We start from the raw sequence: 17,552 nt of genomic DNA on the forward strand, positions 1-17,552 counted from the left end.
TAGAATAACTAAACATGTCACTGAGAGTTTAATGAAAGGCTGCAAAGAAACATAAAACTTCTTATTAAATCTATGTGGAAGCTACATAATTGAATTTCTGGCCCGGTAAATTTTGTTTTGAGAATACTTGACATTTTGTGATAAGCTTTACTGTACTAAAGGAGATCAGTGCTTTTGGGCAGAGACCTGCACATTACCCAGAAGGCATGTTTACAATGGTTAAATCAGCTCCCTTACCCCAATAGCACTTTGTAAATCCACAATAAAAACTGTAATCAAATCTGTCATGATAGGACGTCTGCACTCAGCTGTGTAGAGTCAGGGAGACAGCACACCAACATTGCTCTTGTGCTGTCTGAACGAAGCAAACCCTACCATCAGCTCCTTGTGGCTGCACAATTCACGTCCAAACCTAAGGGATGAGTCCATGGTGCTACATTTTGATGTTCATTGTACTTTTGTAAAAGTGATGTATCGATATCAACTAATTATTTAGAGAAAATCAAAACAGTTGCGCTCCCAGAAGTTTAATTTCCTCTGATACTGTGCTACCAAACAAGTTTGCGGAAAGTTCCTTTATGTGCTTTTTTATGCAATTGTTAGCTCATTAGGGAACACACAAAGGAATTTTACATGGAAGCATTAAGCAGTAGCTGGCACAGGAAATTAAATCCCTGGTAGCTATCCTGAATGAGAGAGATTAAAACCCAATTCAAATATACCTCTGCTATGTTAGAGTCGTCCAATTGGGCAGTGTAATTAGTTGGTTTATGGCAGTCAGAAGCAGTTTGCATATAAAGAGAAATGATTTTAGGTGAGTGTTAGCTGGGTGATTAAAGCTGACTTTAAAAAGGAGCTGGGTATCAGTCTAAAATCCAAGAGCCTGTGAAAAGTAGTGCAAACAACATGGAAATATGGTGTCCTAAAATGAGTTGTAGTGATGGACAATGCTGGACAAAATTCCTATGGAATTTTGAACTCACCTGGAAAATACAAAATTCAGAAAACATTGGGCTGTATTTTTGTGGAGTAGGGGAGACTCCCCAGACCTGTAAAAATAGCGGCTGGGACCTGATTCTGGGGTTTACAACCCCATTCCCGGGCTTTCCGATTTTCAGGAGTGCGTTTTAAGGGTGTTGGCTGGTTCAGGTGAAAAGACCTGCCTGGCTTTATTGCAGGGATGGGCATGTCCAGGTCCTCCTCAATTTTCACAGAGTCGGACCAGCTTTTCAAAGAGTTGTGGTTCACACCACCCCAGAGATGTCACGAGCCATAGTCTGCACGAGGGAACCTTTTCAAAGGTGAGTTCAAAATGTCCTCCTCAAGCCCCCCATGCCAAGGTATGCCCCTCAAACAACCCCTATGCCCCCTCATGTTGCCATGCCAAAAAATGCATCCCCATGCCAAGCTATGCCTCCCCAAACAACCCCTATGGCCCCTCATGAAACCCATTCCAAGATATGCCCCCAAACAATGCATATGGTTCACATACCCCCATGCCAAGGTATACCACCCAAACAAACCGCATGCCAAGGGAGGCCCCCAAAAAAACCCCTATGGCCCCTCATGCTGAGTACTGCCCCCCAAACACATATGGCAGTCACCCACGATACATACACTGCATAGAACTAATGAACCCTGTTGTTACAGCAGGATGTGTAAAAAAAAGCTTTAAAAAAAGTTATTCATGATAACTTTCCACTTTCTAAAAAAAACTCATTTTTACTACAGGCCAATAGAAGTGTCCTCCAGACCCTTTAAAATATCAAGAGCAGTAAATACAAGTGCAAGCAATCTCTTTATGTAGGTAAATAAACATTGGGCAGAATTGTGAAGTCGCCGGGTGGGTGTGGCAGGCGGGCCTGGGAGCAGCCGGGAAACGGGCCACCACCCGCGATCGGTCCCTGACCACGATTTCACGCTGGCAGGCCAATTAAGGCCTGTCAAGCGTGAAATGCAGCTCCCCACTGGATGGGAAGGGGCGGGCAGGGACGCCTGTTGGCCGCTGGGTCCCATGGCAATCTGGTGGCTGGTTTAAAAGTGGCTCAGGCAGGCCCGGAATGCTGCCACGGAAGGACGTCTCTTCAGCGTTCCCAATGGAGTCGAGTGGGGCTGGGCACGGCAGGTGGGAGGGCGGGTCAGTGGGGCACTCGGCACCCTTGCTTTTCTGACGAATGCCTCACTGTCCTTCCTGGAGGAGGTGGCTGTCAGGAGGGACATCCTTGTCCCCAGAGGTGGGAGCAGGAGGCCACTGCACCTCACCAAGAGGGCACGGGAGGAGATGGCAGCAATGTTGAGCAGCCATGATGAGGTGGGGCGCACATGGGTACAGTGCCGGAAGCGCTTTAATGACCTGCTACGCTCAAGAAGGGTGAGTACCGTGTTGGCATGGGTCAGTGTGCAGAAGTATTAAGGTGAGGCTGTCCCCCTGTGGACCTCAGGGATGCTAGAGTCTTAGTGCAACCTGTCAATGACACCGGAGCTGGCCAAGGAGGTGAGCCCTGACTGCTTAGACTGAGTGCCTTGCGGCTTGAGGGCCAGGAGTCGGATGTACCCTGCAAGGTGTTCCTCAGCTGGGGTTGGCCAGGTTGCAATGATGCTGTGGCTAGGGAGTGGACTAATCAATGCTCCTCTGTTGTTTCAGGAGAAGACAAGCCATAACCAAGCAAAGCGGGCACACACAGGTGGAGGGCAGCCCAACCTCCTGCTGCTCAGCAGGTTTGAGCAAGACACCCTGGAGCTTGAGAGCCGGCTGGAGAGGCAGGGGTGCCAGATGAAGGTAAGAGTGCAGTGCACGGAGGTGAGAGTTCCGGATTCTGCAACCATTCTAGTGTAGTGTCTTCATTGATGTGAGCCTCAGATGGAGTCCCCACTGATTATTGAAAGACGATGGCACCATGATGCAGATCTCCATTGTCTCACCAAGGTACCTGACATGCACATGGACAGTGTAATGACTTTAAGTAATGTCATGTCCTTGTTCTTCCTTTTAGGTTTGCCAGTAGGTATTCACTCTGTGGACCCCGAAGGGCTACCCCCACCGATGCCGGAGGATCGCCGAGCTTCTGTTACACCTGCGGCACATCTGTTCTCTGAAGCAGGCACCAGCACAAATAACAGCACTTCGGTGGGCATTAGATCGGCATCTAGTATCTTGGTGCACATTGGTGAGGACACTTCACACTCGCCTGAGGTGCAGGCGGAGGCACAGAGTGCCCAGGGCGCCAGCAGTCAGAGGACTGCTGGGGACCAGGACAATGCTCAGAGGAGGGCCTCTGGAGCCGTGCATTAGGCAGCAGATGCTGGATGCGAGATGAGTGGAAGGGTCTGGCGGAGATCCATGAGGTGTGCGTGCAACGGTCTCTATTATGGAGGAGTCTATGCGGAGCATGAGCACTGTGTTAACCCTCATGACCGAACGCACTGCGTCCTTCATTGAGAGAGTGGCGACTCTCATGGAGAGGCAACTCCAGGGTCAGAATCAGGAGTTCCTGGGGTTGCGCTCAGACCTGCAAACCCTCACACAGGCACTGAGCTCGGGTAGTCAGTGACAGTGTGGGAGATGGATGAGACTAGTAATCCAGAGACCCAGGGTAATGCTCTGGGGACCCGGGTTTGAATCCCACTATGGCAGATGGTGGAATTTGAACTCAATAAAAGTCTGGAATTAAAAGCCTGATGATGATCACAAAACCATTGTCGATCGTTGTAAAAACCCATCTGGTTCACTAATGTCCTTTAGGGAAGGAAATCTGTCGTCCTAACCTGGTCTGGCCTACATGTGACTCCAGACCCACAGCAATGTGGTTTATTCTTAAACGCCCTCTGAATTAACCTAGCAAGCCACTCAGTTGTAACAAGCCGCTAAAAAGTCATAAAAAAGGAATGAAATGGGACGGACCACCCGACATCGACCTAGGCACCGACAATGGCAATTGCAGCCCTGTCGACCTGCAAAGTCCTCCTTACTAACATCTGGGGGCAGGTGCCAAAACTGAGGGAGCTGTCTCATAGACTAGTCAAGCAACAGCCTGACATAGTCATCCTCATGGAATCATATCTTACAGATAATGTCCCAGACACCACCCTCACTATCCCTGAGTATGTCTTGTCCCACCAGCAGGACAGGCCCAACTGAGGTGGCGGCGCAGTGGTATACAGTCGGGAGGGAGTTGCCCTGCAAGTCCTCAACATCAACTCCAGACACCATGAAGTGTCATGGCATCAGGTCAAACATGGGTAAGGAAACCTCCTGCTGATTACCACATACTGCCTTCCCCCAGCTGATGAATCAACGCACCTCCATGTTGAAAATCACTTGGAGGAAGCAATGAGGGTGGCAAGGGTGTAGAATGTACTCTGGGTGGGGGACTACAATGTCCATCACCAAGAGTGGCTCAGTAGCACCACTACTGACTGAGCTGGTCAAGTCCTAAATGACATAGCTGCTAGACTGGGTCTGCGTCAGGTGGTGAGGAAACCAACAAGAGGCAAAAACATACTTGACCTCATCCTCACCAACTTGCCTGCTCCAGCTGCATCTGTCCATGACAGTATTGGTACTAGTGACTACCGCACCGTCATTGTGGAGACCAAATACTGCCTTCACATTGAGGATACCCTCCATTCTGTTGTGTGGCACTACCAACGTGCTAAATGGGATAGATTTCAAGCAGGTTAGCAACTCAAGACTGGGCATCCATGAGGCAATGTGGGCCATCAGCAGCAGCAGAATTGTACTCAAACACAATCTGTAATCTCATGGCCCAGCATATCCCCCACTCTACCATTAACATCAAACCAGGGATCAACCCTGGTTCAATGAAGAGTGCAGGAGGGCATGCCAGGAGCAGCACCAGACATACCTAAAAGTGAGGTGTCAACCTGGTGAAGCGATAACACAGGACTACTTGCATGCCAAACAGCATAAGCAGCAAGTGATAGACAGAGTTAAGTGATCCCACAACCAATGGGTCAGATCTAAGCTCTGCAGTTCTGCCACATCCAGTCGTGAATGGTGGTGGACAATTAAACAGCTCACTGGAGGAGGAGGCTCCACAAACATCCCCATCCTCAATGATGGAGGAGCCCAGCACAGAAGTGCAAAAGGTAAGGCTGAAGCATTCACAACAATCTTCAGCCAAAAGTGCTGAGTGGATGATCCATCTCGGCCACCTCCGGAAGTCCCCAGCATCACAGATGCCAGTCTTCAGCCAGTTCAACGCATGTGGTATCAAGAAATGATTGGATACAGCAAAGTCTATGGGCGCTGACAATATTCCGGCAATAGTACTGAAGGCTTGTGCTTCAGAACTTGCCACGCCCCTAGCCAAGCTGTCCCAGTACAGCTACAACACTGGCATCTACCCAGCTATGTGGAAAATGGCCCAGGTGTGTCCTGTGCACAAAAAGCAGGACAAATCCAACCCGCCCAGTTACTGCCCCATCAGTCTACTCTCCATCATAAGTAAAGTAATGGAAGGGGTCTTCAACAGTGCTATCAAGTGGCACTTGCTTAGCAATAACCTGCTCACTGATGCCCAGTTTGGGTTCTGCCAGGGCCACTTAGCTCCTAACCTCATTACAGCCTTGGTTCAAACATGGACAAGAGAGCTGAACTCCTGAGGTGAGGTTAGAGTGACTGCTCTTGACATCAAGACAACATTTGACAGTGCGGTATCAAGGAGCTCAGGCAAAACTAGAGGCAATGGGAATCAGGGGGAAAGTTCTCCGCCGGTTGGAGTCATACTTAGCACAAAGGAAGATGGTTGTGGTTGTTTGAAGTCAGTCATCTCAGCTCCAGGACAACACTGCAGGAGTTCCTCAGGGTAGTGTCCTAGGCCCAACCACCTTCAGTTGCTTCATCAATGACCTTCCCTCCATCATAAGGTAGAAGTGGGAATGTTCGCTGATGATTGCACAATGTTCAGCACCATTCATGTCTCCTCAGATACTGAAGCAGTCCATGTCCAAACGCAGCAAGACCTGGGCAATATCCAGGGTTGGGCTGACAAGTGGCATGTAACATTTGTGCCACACAAGTGTCAGACAATGACCATATCCAACAAGAGAGAATCCAACCATCGCCTCTTGATGTTCAATGGCATTACCATTGCTGAATCCCCCACTATCAACATCCTGGGGGTTGCCATTGACCAGAAATTGAACTGGACTAGCCATATAAATACTGTGACTACAAGAGCAGGTCAGAGGCTAGGAATCCTGCGATGAGTAACTCACCTCCTGACTCCCCAAAGCCTATCCACCATCTACAAGTCACAAGTCAGGAGTGTGATGGGGTACTCCCCACTTGCCTGGATGAGTGCAGCTCCCACAACACTCAAGAAGCTGGACACCATCCAGGACAATGCAGTCTGCTTGATTGGCGCCACATCCACAAACATTCACTCCCTCCACCACCGACACACAGTAGCAGCAATGTGTACCATCTACAAGCTGCACTGCAGGGATTCACCAAATGTCCTTAGACAGCACCTTCCAAACCCATGACCACTACCACCTAGAAGGTCAAGGGCAGCAGATAGATGGGAACACCACCACCTGAATGTTCCCCTCCAAGTCACTCACCATCCTGACTTGGAAATATATTGCCGTTCCTTCATTTCACTGGGTCAAAATCCTGGAACTCCCTTCCCATCAGCAGTGTGTGTGTGCCTACAGTACATGGATGGCAGTGGTTCAAGATGACAGCTCACCATCACCTTCTCAAGGGTACCAAGGGATGGGCAATATATGTTGACCCAGCCAGCGAAGCTCACATCCCGTGAATGAATAAAGAAAAAAATCGTCTCCCATGAGATGTGGAGCCTCCTTGGGCATTGCACCTCAGACACATACCTTGAGGTAGCTGCATCACCGCCTGTAAACCCTGGCAGCAGGATAGTGGTGTCTTCTGCGGCCCCTTTGCCTTGGACTACCAGCTGGCCCTGTGCCCCTCCTCCCACAGGTCGCTCCCCTGGAGGCTGCACAGGGACACCTGGCCTCCTCTTCCTTCTGCCCCTCTCTTCCTCCTCAGACGAGGTGCCACCAGCAGAGACCACAATCCCCATTACCAGGGTAACGGGAGACTGTCTTATTCCTGGAAGGGTCCACATGGTCTGAATTCTCCGGAGACCTTGGAGACACCAATGAGTCCTGAAATGAAGCCTGGAAATGCTAACAATGAAGCCCCGAACAGGGATGAAGCTGCCAAGTACCTATAAGTCACCAGCAGCAAACTACTTGCCAAACTCCTCACTACTCACACTGACAATGCTGCTGAACCTTTTTATCCCACCCTTGGATGAGGTTTTTCAAAATGTCGGCTGGCCACCTGCCTGTTTTGCTCATGTGACGAGCGTGAAATTGCATGGGCAACAATAATTTGCCGTCAATTGGGCTATTAATAGCTTTATGTGGCCTGTTAATTAATGGTAAGTGTGGCTCTGGCATCCACTGAGTGAAATAGCGCGCAAGTGCCTGATGATGTCAGGACACTCGCCCAACATCATCGCGCGCTATATTACGCCCGTCGGGTCAGGTGCGGCACACGGCCGGCACGGCCTGTGGGACATAAAATTCTGCCCATTGTGTAATTGACAACATAGATCACAGAGCTGGAGCTGTCAATCAAGCAAGGTTTTCCCTGGGGCTCAGGCATTTCAACAAGCTAATGGATTTCTGGGCTTCCAGAAATTGTGTATTCTTGGCTGACAGCCCAGATATCCATTAGAGTACTAAAATATCTGAGCCCCAGAGAAAACATTGCTTGACTGGCAGGAACAGCCTGGTTCTCTGATCTATGCAGTCAATTGCAAATGTTTATTTACACAAGATAGAGGCATTTCAAGTGCTTGCAGTTTCTGCTAATGGTATTTTAAAGGGTCTGGATGATTTGACATGTTTATTTGCCTTAGGTAAAAAGGATCTTGTTTAAAACAGTGGAAAGTTATCAATGAATGATTGGTTTATTTTAAAGCTTTTTTTTACATATCCTTCTGTGACTACAGGGCTCATTTGTTCTATTCAGTGTATAGTGGGCAAATGGGCAGGAAAGTGCCATAGCATGGCACAAGGGGCCATGGGGTGGTGTTTTAAAATTTATTTATGGGATGTGGGCGTCGCTGGCTAGGCCGGCATTTATTGCCCATCCCTAATTGCCCTCAAGATGATGTTGGTGAGCTGCCTTCTTGAACCACTGCATTTCCTGGGTGGGATGGCATAGCTTGGCACGGGGAGCATGAAGGGCCATAGGGTTTGTATGGGAGGTGTACCTTGGCATGGGGGTCATAATGGGTGGGTGGGGTTCATGAGGTGGTATGAATGGGGAGTGAGTGGGGGTGAAGAGGTGTGAATGGTGAAGGTTGGAGGGCTTTCCTATTTTTATTATAACTGGGATGAAGTTCCAGAGCACTGAGGAGGGCCTTTTAAACAGCTTGCTTCAGCACCCAGCAGCCCGAGGTTGCACTGAAACATTTTCCTGGGCCGGCTGGTCTGACTACAGCCTGTACCCACCACTGCCACCCCCCCCACCCCCCCCCCACCTCCCACAATGAAAATCCAGTCCTTGTGGCACATTCTCCCAAGGCAGGCAGGCCGAGTTGGGAATTTTCCCAACTTCCGCTACCGCCTCGAGCACGAAAATCCAGCCCAATGTCACAGGAATAGTTGAAACACATTTTGGAAAGATTTTTCAATTATCATATAGAATAACACCTATCCTATGGAAATTGAAAGGACTATGCCTGCCAATAACAAAGACTCCTCCCTAGGTCTTTCCAGCTGATGTACCAACGGCCTCATCCAATTCAGTGTGAATCACAGAAAGAAAGCGAAGGGAGGAGAAATGAATAAAACCAAAATGAAGGTATAGATTTCCTACCTTGTTCAGGCTCCGAGCTGCACTGTCTTTTCCACCTGGAGTAAGGTTACGAAGCTGCACATTTAACAAATCCACTAACTGTTCCATGAGCTTTACAGAGAACAAAATGTCGCCAGCATGAATCATACTTTTTGTCTGCTCTGCAAGTTCTCGAGCAATATTGGCAGCAGTCTCACCAGATCGTACCTGCGATTTAGAAAAACAAGCCATTTTAAAAAGATAAATTGTCTTTGGTGAAGTAGGCCTTCAAAAGTATTTTCAATTACCATCTGATGAGGCAAATTACTCCATTATGGAATTAAGGAATAACCCTTTTAAAGGGCTCTTCATTAGTACTTTGCGGCTAATCCTCATTATATAGCTGAATGGCAGCTAAAGCACTGAAGACTGTATTTTTATTTGGTCAAAAATTTATAGAAACATAGAAACTAGGAGCAGGAGTAGGCCATTCGGCCCTTCGAGCCTGCTCTGCCATTATGATCATGGCTGATCATCCAACTCAATAGCCTGCTCTTGCTTTCTCCCCATACCCTTTGATCCCTTTTGCCCCAAGAGCTATATCTATGAAAGAATGTAAGTCGGGAAAGACTGACAGAAAGTCATAATTGCCTTTTTGCCTAGCCTTACCATTATAAACTGTGTTAAATTAGTGAGAATTATTAAAGCTATTTAAAAGGCCAACCGGGAGACACTCACGCAGGTCAAGTTTTATGCCTCAAACGTCATCTACATGGGACAGAAAAGTCAACCATTTTGCATCCACTGCTGCAGAGAAGTTTTTTTCATTCATTCAGCAGTAATCAACTTCAATAGAGGCAGCTATGGTTTAATACTCTGTAAATTTGCCTGAATGTCTGCATAGAGCTCTTTGAGCACCTACGAACAATCAAATGGGAACAATCAAATTAGGAACTGCTATTTAGGTGTAAATGGACTGCAATTTCACTAGAAAATAATTTGCATTTCTCCCAGGGATACAAATGATTCATTCATTCAAATCAACCAAACATCAGGGATAAAGCTGGTTCCTCAGTCATGACTTTGCAATTCAACATGGGTGATGTCACCTCTGCACAACCTGCATCCAGAGAGCAGATAATGTAGGTGCTGAAAGCAATGGGCAGAATCTTCTGGTCCCACCAGCAGTGGGAAGCTTGGAGAACAGCGCAACTTAATCTGGTGTGAGGCCAAAAGTCAGTTTCCCGATGGAGGGATAAACTTTTGCAATTATGTTTTTGGGACCTCCCGACAATCTGGATGTGGGAGGCAGGATAAGGGTGGGAGGTGGGGGGGGAGTGGAGGCTGGACACGGGACACAGGCTAAGGGTGGAGTGGAGGCTGGACATGGGAGGCAAGCTAAGAGGGGAAAGGAGGGAGGTTGTCCGGAGAAGGAAGACAGGCTATCCGGGGCAGAGAATGAGGCTATCTGGGGAATGAAGATGGTCTGACTGGGAGGGGGAGGGAGACAGGAGCATGTTTGAAATGTGATGCACACCATTTTTTAAAATGTCTCCTCAAAAACACAGTTGCTTTGTATGTGTAAATCCCCAAGATGGGAGGAGGGTAGTTGAATTTCAAGGTGAGCACAATTGACCGACTGAAGGAACACCCTAATCGTCATGTAGCAACTAGATGAGAACTATGCTCAGTTGTGTTCTCCTCTCTATGGTGAAGTCCACACTCCGCAGCAAGTTTGTTCCCTGGCCCATTGGTCTCATAACATTGAGATCCCAGCAAGGTCTGGAGCTGCCGTTCATTCTGCGCGATTTGCCACTGGCTGCTGTCAGAGGCAGGGATGAAGGGAGGGAGGTGAATGCCTCCATGGAGCAGGCCGGTGGACAACAGCAAACTTCCGGACTCCAAACCTCCATCCTCCCAGGTGAATGGTCATGGCTGACAAGGGCTCATGTGGCAAGTCTCCCTATGCTGCCAAGGCAATGGTCTCTCTATGGAGCCTTGAGGGTAGTAGAGGCAAGCTGAATAGTGTCTGAAGGAGTGTTCTCGCACTATGGCTCTCATCACCCTAGTCAAAGAGCAATGTCTCCATGCAAAGTAATACTTGAATGGGAGGAGCACTCATCTCTGGTCCTCCAGGATGCCCTTCACCTGAAAGGGGTGGGGTGGGGATGCCATGTCTAAACAGAAGCCAGGACAGGGCTTAACACTGGCTTGGTGACTCTGAGATGGAGGCAAATCTGCAAAGAATATGCTCACTAGATTGATTTCTGCAATTTGTTCACAGATCCCTGAGGCCTAGGTGATGCAGGCTTCATGCAACCCTGTCTTTCTACTGGCTCTTGACCAGATAATGATGATGTGAGCCCATCATAGGTTGGAACTGGGCCAGGAGGAGCAACAGCCTGAGCAGCAAAAGGCAGTGGGGCCTCAAGAAGGTCAGGATGCTAGAAACCAGGGGGCAGTATGACGATGAGCACTAACCCGACCACGGTTATTTCGCAGGCGGTGCACCTATCTACGGATGGACAAAAGACAATGCCGGAGGTGCTTTAGATTGTCCCAGAGTGCTGATTGCTCACATCTGCCAGCTTCTTCATGAGGACCTGCGGCCACAACCACATGGAGGCAATCACATGCCAGTGGCATTAAAGGTCACCGCTGTCTTAAACTTCTTTGGCAGTGGCTCCTTCCAGTACTCCACTGGGGATTTATGCAGCATCTCCCAGTCAGCAACACACAACTGCATCCAGTAGGTGACAGGTGCCCTGTTCAGGAATGCGCAACAATTTGTCCAATTCTGCCATGATCCTGAAAGCTAGGCTGCAAAAGCAATGGGTTTTACAGCAATTGCTGGTTTCCCACAAGCGCAAGGGGTTATTGATTGCACACGTGGCCTTGAGAAGTCCCTGGAAACAGCTAGTCACATTCATCAATAGGAAAGGTTTCCACTCTTTGAACATACAGCTGATCTGTGATCACAAAAGACAAATCCTGCACATTTGTGCTCAGTTCCCAGGGAGCTCTCACGCTGCCTGCATTCTGAACCACTCCCAGATGCCACACATTTTTGAAGGGCCTTGGCGAAAGGAGAGCTGGCTCCTTGGGGACGAGGGGTACCCTGATTTCGCCGTCTGCAGACTGCCACTGAGGAGAGGTACAATGCTGCACGTGCCTCCATAAGGTCCATGATTGAGCAGATGATAGGCCTCCTAAAGATGAGATTCGGACATTTTGACTGTTCAGGCAGGGCGCTCCAATACTCACTACAGATTGTGTCCCAGATCATCACTGTCTGCTGCATCCCGCACAACCTCATGCTACAAAGGAGGGATGTCTTGACTGAGGGAGTCATAGAGGGCCAAAATGTCTCCTCCGATGACGAGGATGGTGAAGGAGGCGGTGATGACGAGAGCCAAGGTGTTGCCGAGCCACAAGCAGGGGCATGACACGGCAGACAGGCCCATTCAGGAAAGTGCAACCAGGAGATTCACCAGGATGTTGCCTGGGATGAAACATTTAAGTTATGAGGAGAGGTTGGATAGACTTGGGTTGTTTTCATTGGAGCAGAGAGGACTGAGGGGCGACCTGATCGAGGTGTACAAGATTATGAGGGGCATGGACAGGGTGGATAGGGAGCAGCTGTTCCCCTTAGTTGAAGGGTCAGTCACAAGGGGGCATAAGTTCAAGTTGAGGGGCAGTAGGTTTAGGGGGGATGTGAGGAAAAACTTTTTTACCCAGAGGGTGGTGACAGTCTGGAATGCACTGCCTGGGAGGGTGGTGCAGGCGGGTTGCCTCACATCTTTTAAAAAGTACCTGGATGAGCACTTGGCACGTCATAACATTCAAGGCTATAGGCCAAGTGCTGGTAAATGGGATTAGGTAGGTAGGTCAGGTGCTTCTCACGTGTCGGTGCAGACTCGATGGGCCGAAGGGCCTCTTCTGCACTGTGATTCTGTGATGATAATCTGATAGCTAATAGATTCCAGGCAGAGTAAGCTGCCGAGTTATTTCTTTTACTTTTTGGTTTTCTATCCTCTGTTGGTTGGAAGAACCAACTCCTTGTTGAAATAGACATTATACTTTCCTCTAATGTACCTTGGTTTATGTAGCTGAATTAGCTTGCACTACTTAACACCTGCCCTGCTGGTAGTTTGATCCTTTGTATGTGCCAAACTGTGCTGATACAGAGCCCCAGTGCTAAATGCACACATTATAACCTGCAAAGCATTCTGTTCTCCTGCACCTTGGCCACCTGTAAGTAGAAATGAGATTTCTCTGAGATGCCCTCACGAAGGCCATGTGCACTGGCAGCTTGGAAGCCATACTCAATCTAACCTTAGCAGGGGTGCATTCATTAATCAGATAGATGAGTCCAGAGAGAGCAGCAGCATGAAAACAACACTAAGCCTCTCGAGATCACTCCGTGCTGCAGATTGATCAGGAAAAATTGTGTTCCTGCCTCCCCAATTGCCGCTAATCTATAGTAAATCCCTGACATATTTATCACGCTGAAAAGTTTTGAAGTTACTTTGGAGTCTACTCACTGAGACTGCCTGACCTGCACTATGCGTTGTTGAGTAGCAACTAATCCAGGTCCTCCATTTGTAGAGGCCCCTACAAGTCTCAGCCCTAGATAACCTTTGCATTGGTGCAAGGCTATGATTCATCATTGTGGACACCCCAGCCAAGGTAAACTTCTTCCCTGCATGGAGCCTGAAGAGGCCTGTTAGAGCTGCTGATGCTTGACATGGATAGCTTCACAGTCCTTGGCACGGTCCAGCACACAGGCACATTCTACCCTCTCACATCTCATGGGCTAATACCCCAATCCTTCATTGAGGTCTGGTCCACTTTGGTTGCAAACCCTTTACTTTCGGGGCCTACTGCAACCCTTGATAAGGAGACGAGTGGGCCAAACAAATATCCATATTAGGTCTCACAAAGGCTTCAGTCAACTGTACACACATCACTTTAATCCTACACTCAATCCCTCTTGCAGTCAAGGTTAACTTGCCTGTTGCCTCTTTACTTGCAGCCTTCGCCTGCATGTTAGCTCATAATGGCAAATCACCAAGGAAGGCCATTAACGATCAGACATGCCCAGCATAGCTTTATCCAGACATGTACGGAAGCCTCTGGTTTTCTATTGATAAGAAGACAGTATAGAGCTTCGCTCTTTCAACCCTGAAACTGCATCTAGTGTTCCTTGCCATTCACACAGCAGGCTTAACTCCACTTGAGTACTCTTTGCATCCATCCACATCTTAGATCAGGGCAACAGCATCAGGAGGTGCAATGACCTCGCTGAACACTCTGCGCAGACATCATTTTCAGAGCTCAGAACATGGTGAGCTCCAAGTAATGACTTGCATGGTACATGCCCAGGCCACTCATTCACAAATGATGGCCAGTGCTTGATCATGCACATGTGGGATTATTGAGTAATCACTATGTTTATAATGTGAGAGAACTGAATCTATAAGAGTTCATCATCAAATTCTGATGGGCCCCAAATTCCACACCTTTAAATGCCCACAACCATTGAAGCAACTAGCAGCATGATGGAATCCAGGACACTTCGAAATTTTGCAAGTGAACATATATTTACAAGTGCCAAAAGTATACACGATGGTTGTACACCCATGCCACCTGTGTGCCTTCAAAATGTCTTGACCTTTCTTTTTCTATTACCACATCTAGGTGCAGCCCCAGCATCCACAAAAGAGGTGGAGGCAGCTTGTTGACTGCTATGCCTTGTTGGGCTTTGATGACTTTGTTGGAAGTCCTCTGGTGGCGTGAGGGCCCTAGCCTGCTTAGGGTGTCTTGCTCAGATACAGGTGCACTTTCCTCATCCCCACCTGCTGAATGCAATGGGGTCACTGGCAGATGGGAGGTGGAGTGGCTGGGCACCCTTGGAGCATCCTGTGATGAAGCCCTGGAGTGCCTGGTTGGCACTTCTCCTCCTCCCTGTCGGTGCCCAATGACTCTGACTCTTTGAAGTTAAGGGGCGCCTGGAAGGAGGTCGAGGTGCCCCGTGCACCTCTCGCCCAGCCATTGTTGCACTGCACCCATGTCTAAAGTAATGGAGTGCCAGTACAAGTGCATAACCAGCAGCCAGTGTTCTGCTGAACCTGGGTCTCCAAGGTGGCCGCCATATTTCCATTAAGGCAGCCAAGTGCTTGCTTACTGGAGCCATGACATCAGACAGAATGTGGACGGACTCCTCCAGCCTTCAGTCTGTGCATGGCCTCTGGCATCTCTGTCTGATGTTCCCCTGCCTGGCTCTGGATCTCCAACAAGTCTCTTAGGGCTGAGTCCAGAGGCTCATCATCTTCGTTGGGCTGAGCTGGGACTCCAGCAGTCTTTTGAGAATCAGAGAGCCTGGCTGTCACTTCCTCTGCCAGCATTGGATCTGTGCTCACCAGATTGTGACCGTGAGCCAACTATAGAATGTGCATCCACCAAGACGAATGTCTCTGTGCTGGTGGAGGTGAATGCTGTGACGGTGCATCCTCTGAGGCATTATCCGCAGAGATGGGGTTGGGGCTGGTTCTGTGGCTAGTCTTCCTTGTAGGCCTCCCAATTTTCTTGCTGGTACCTGGAATGGTGAAAAGAAAGATTTAATGGGTGTCTAAACAATGTCTCACTCAGTTGTTGCATCTGACAACTGCAGACTGCAGGCATCCTCACTGGCTTGCTAGGATAGTCCTATCTCACCTTCAGTGCAGGCACAGCTCTGCTCTTCCCTGACCTGCTCGAAGGTCTCCTCTTGGAAAAGGGGTGAGGGTTGTGATGTCGGGCAGGCTGCCTCCAGTTTGGCCCACTCCCACCTGTTGTGCGAGTTCTGGTCCTGCAGCCAGACAGAAGGATTGAGTGTCATCCAGTGGGTGCATGAGCAGTTTAGAAGCATGAATGTCTCTGCCAGCTCATGAGCCTTTTCAAGTAAGTGATTAACAAGCAAGACGTTCTGCAACTGATACAGCATGAAGTGGCTGCCACACATTCAGTGCACTTGTCCCATCTGCTGGTGAGTCCTGCAACCCAAACTCCTGTCTGACATTCCTGTGCACTTGCACACTTAAACTGTCTGATAGGAAGATAGGGACATACGAGTGCGAGTAGGCTACCTAGGTGCCCTCGTAAGTGTCACTTTGCAGTGAGTAGACTATGCCACTTACCCTGGCAGAGCAGAGCAGAGCAGATCATTCATCCTTTTTCTGCACTGCTGGGCACTTCTCCTGTGGACCCAGCAGGCGCTAACCTCCAATGCAACCTCCGACCAGGCCACCGTGGTCAGAGAGAAAGATCTCTTGCTGCCATCCCTTTCCGCATTTTCTGGATGGCCTAGAGGAGAGATTGCAAGGAGGCTTTGCTGAACCATGGGGCCACAAATTGTCTTCTCCATGACATTGGCAGATCTTGAATGACAGCCAGGCTGATGCTCCTGGCCTGCAGTGAGTGAATGGCTGTCTGGGTGCCCTTTAAATTTGGCACACAGACCTTTGACCCCATGAGGTAACGATGGGGATGGCGGCTTCCTACCCCAAGAATTCACAGAGAATCGGTGAGCTCTTTGTGAATGCATTTGTAGTGAGCTAAACAACACAAGGCTATTAAACACTAATTGAAAAGTAGAATACTTTTCCCAGTTCAGATGAAAGGTTACCAACCTGAAACATTAACTGTTTCTCTCTCTACACGGATGCTGCTTAATTGGCTGCATTTTTTTCCAGCATTGTCTGTTTTTACTTCAGATTTCCAACATATGCAATGCTTGGCTTTTTGATTAGTGTTTAATTCACTGCCACTTCTCTTCCAGGAATGCCTACCTTGTAGACGTTCTGCTTATCTCTCTGATGGTTGTGACTTCAGCCATCTCAATTTCTCTGCTGCTCTGACACACTCTAACCTGTCTCCTCCTGAACTTGCTGAATTGTGTTCTCTCAGATCTAACCCTGGCATTATCATCAAACCTGCTGACAAGGAGAATGCTGCTCTTTCTGGCGGCTGACCTTTACCTTGCAGAGGCTGAACGTTAACTCTCGGACACTCCCTCCTACCTCCCCTTGAGCCATGGCCGCACAACCAAACATCAAACTACTGTTTCCAGAACTGTCACTGACCTCATCGTCTCCGGTGATCTTCCTTCTTCATGGTTACCCAGCCCCATACAGCTCACTTTTACTTCCTTCCCAAGATCAATAAACAGGACTGCCCTGGTAGACCTATTCACACAGAATCACAGAGAAGAGGCCATTCTGCCCATCGAGTCTGCACCGACACGTGAGAAACACCTGACCTACCTATCTAATCCCATTTACCAGCACTTGGCCTATAGCCTTGAATGTTATGACGTGCCAAGTGCTCATCCAGGTACTTTTTAAAGGATGAGGCAACCCGCCTCCACCACCCTACCAGGCAGTGCATTCCAGACTGTCACCACCCTCTGGGTAAAAAAGTTTTTCCTCACATCCCCCCTAAACCTCCTGCCCCTCAACTTGAACTTATGCCCCCTTGTGACTGACCCTTCAACTAAGGGAAACAGCTGCTCCCTATCCACCCTGTCCATGCCCCTCATAATCTTGTACACCTCGACCAGGTCGCCCCTCAGTCTTCTCTGCTCCAACAAAAACAACAACAAGTCTATCCAACCTCTCTTCATAACTTAAATGTTTCATCCCAGGCAACATCCTGGTGAATCTCCTCTGCACCC

At 48.8% G+C, this 17,552-nt stretch overlaps 1 protein-coding gene across 4 annotated transcripts in view; it reads right to left on the reverse strand.

Annotated features, from left to right (window-relative positions):
• The window catches only part of LOC144698702 (adhesion G protein-coupled receptor L3-like), an 891,299-nt gene that overhangs the window by 168,881 nt on the left and 704,866 nt on the right, over positions 1-17,552 (reverse strand). For all 4 annotated transcript variants that reach the window (XM_078570511.1, XM_078570510.1, XM_078570509.1 and 1 more), the window contains one exon: positions 8,882-9,067. In XM_078570511.1, coding sequence (XP_078426637.1) covers positions 8,882-9,067 — 186 coding nt within the window. The remainder of the gene's footprint in view (positions 1-8,881; positions 9,068-17,552) is intronic.

Source organism: Cetorhinus maximus, chromosome 2 (genome assembly GCF_964194155.1).
Source record: "Cetorhinus maximus chromosome 2, sCetMax3.hap1.1, whole genome shotgun sequence".
NCBI lineage: Eukaryota > Metazoa > Chordata > Chondrichthyes > Lamniformes > Cetorhinidae > Cetorhinus > Cetorhinus maximus.